Source organism: Telopea speciosissima, chromosome 11 (assembly GCF_018873765.1).
Source record: "Telopea speciosissima isolate NSW1024214 ecotype Mountain lineage chromosome 11, Tspe_v1, whole genome shotgun sequence".
Classification (NCBI taxonomy): domain Eukaryota; kingdom Viridiplantae; phylum Streptophyta; class Magnoliopsida; order Proteales; family Proteaceae; genus Telopea; species Telopea speciosissima.
In genome coordinates this window covers 46,291,892-46,292,955 of record NC_057926.1, presented here as the reverse complement: position 1 = coordinate 46,292,955, position 1,064 = coordinate 46,291,892, and the positions used below count along the sequence as shown (strand labels likewise).

Below are 1,064 nucleotides of genomic sequence, written 5' to 3'. Positions count from 1 at the left end.
ATGTCTGTATTCATCACCTAACAAAGTACTACAGAGATAAGTAAACCCAAATCATGTCCTATTAAATTACGGGGGGAAAAGGGCCAATGATTCGACACACAATTCCTGAAAATAACTAAAGATCTTTACTAAATACACATTTGTAAGACCATATTGAAAGCGACAAGATAGATGTGGTTTGCCAGTGGTGTCCAAGTTAGTTTGTTAGAAAATTAAATCGGAAACAAATGATTTGCCTAAAGTTCTGAGAATCAGTTATCAACCTGGCAAAACCCTGCTTCTTAATTACCAGAAATCAAGACTACCACATACAATGACAGCCATAGGTACCCTCATTTCACCTCCACACTTATATAAGATGACTGTATTCATTGGAAGATAAGAAGTAAATCAGATGATGTCCTATCAAAGTAAAGGGGGGGTGGGGATGAAGGGGTTCATGATTCAACACAAAATTCCTGAAATAACAAAAATGTTCCCTAAATACACAACTTCCCTTATCTTAGATAGGCCGGGATCTTGATTCGAATAAAGAGCATACTCATGACATAAGCAATGATAACCGATGAGATCCCAGCAGAAGCAAAGGACACCTTGACGATCTTAGCACGATTGCGATCGAGAGCAAGATCCAAGAGAACAATGCCGATACCACCAAGAACGAACATGAAGCCAGAAGAGAGACCTTCAATGATGTACTGACCATTAACACGGCCAGGAAGAAACACAACGGGTCGGACAGCGCCGGTGTGTCTATCCTGGGTGCTGCCGATACCTGGAGGTTCAACGATGACGTCGTAAATGATGCCTGATACAACCATGAAGTAGGTCAGCAGAACAAGGGCGTAGACAGTCATGGCAGAGGGGAGAGAGATCGAGGGCAACTTCAGACGCATTCGAGGAACGCGAAGGAAGCCGAAAGGGATGATCTTGAGGAGATGGAACAGGGGATCCATGGAATCTGCTTGATCTGCAGGAGCAGACCTCGATAGGGTTTCGGATTTCGGAGGCATTCCACTTCGATTCTTCGATCCTTTGCTATGATTTGCGACTCCAATGTTGGG

At 43.4% G+C, this 1,064-nt stretch overlaps 1 protein-coding gene across 1 annotated transcript; it reads right to left on the bottom strand.

The window, feature by feature from the left end:
- Positions 1-264: 264 nt before the first annotated feature.
- On the bottom strand, positions 265-1,064 carry LOC122646057 (oligosaccharyltransferase complex subunit OSTC-like). The gene has a single exon (XM_043839523.1). It carries the CDS (start codon positions 1,011-1,013, stop codon positions 498-500), a length of 516 nt encoding a protein of 171 aa, XP_043695458.1. The 5' UTR covers positions 1,014-1,064; the 3' UTR covers positions 265-497.

Bases quoted from the DNA above. Each gene is read 5' to 3' on its own strand.
- LOC122646057 (XM_043839523.1), bottom strand. From the start codon at position 1,013: ATGCCTCCGAAATCCGAAACCCTATCGAGGTCTGCTCCTGCAGATCAA.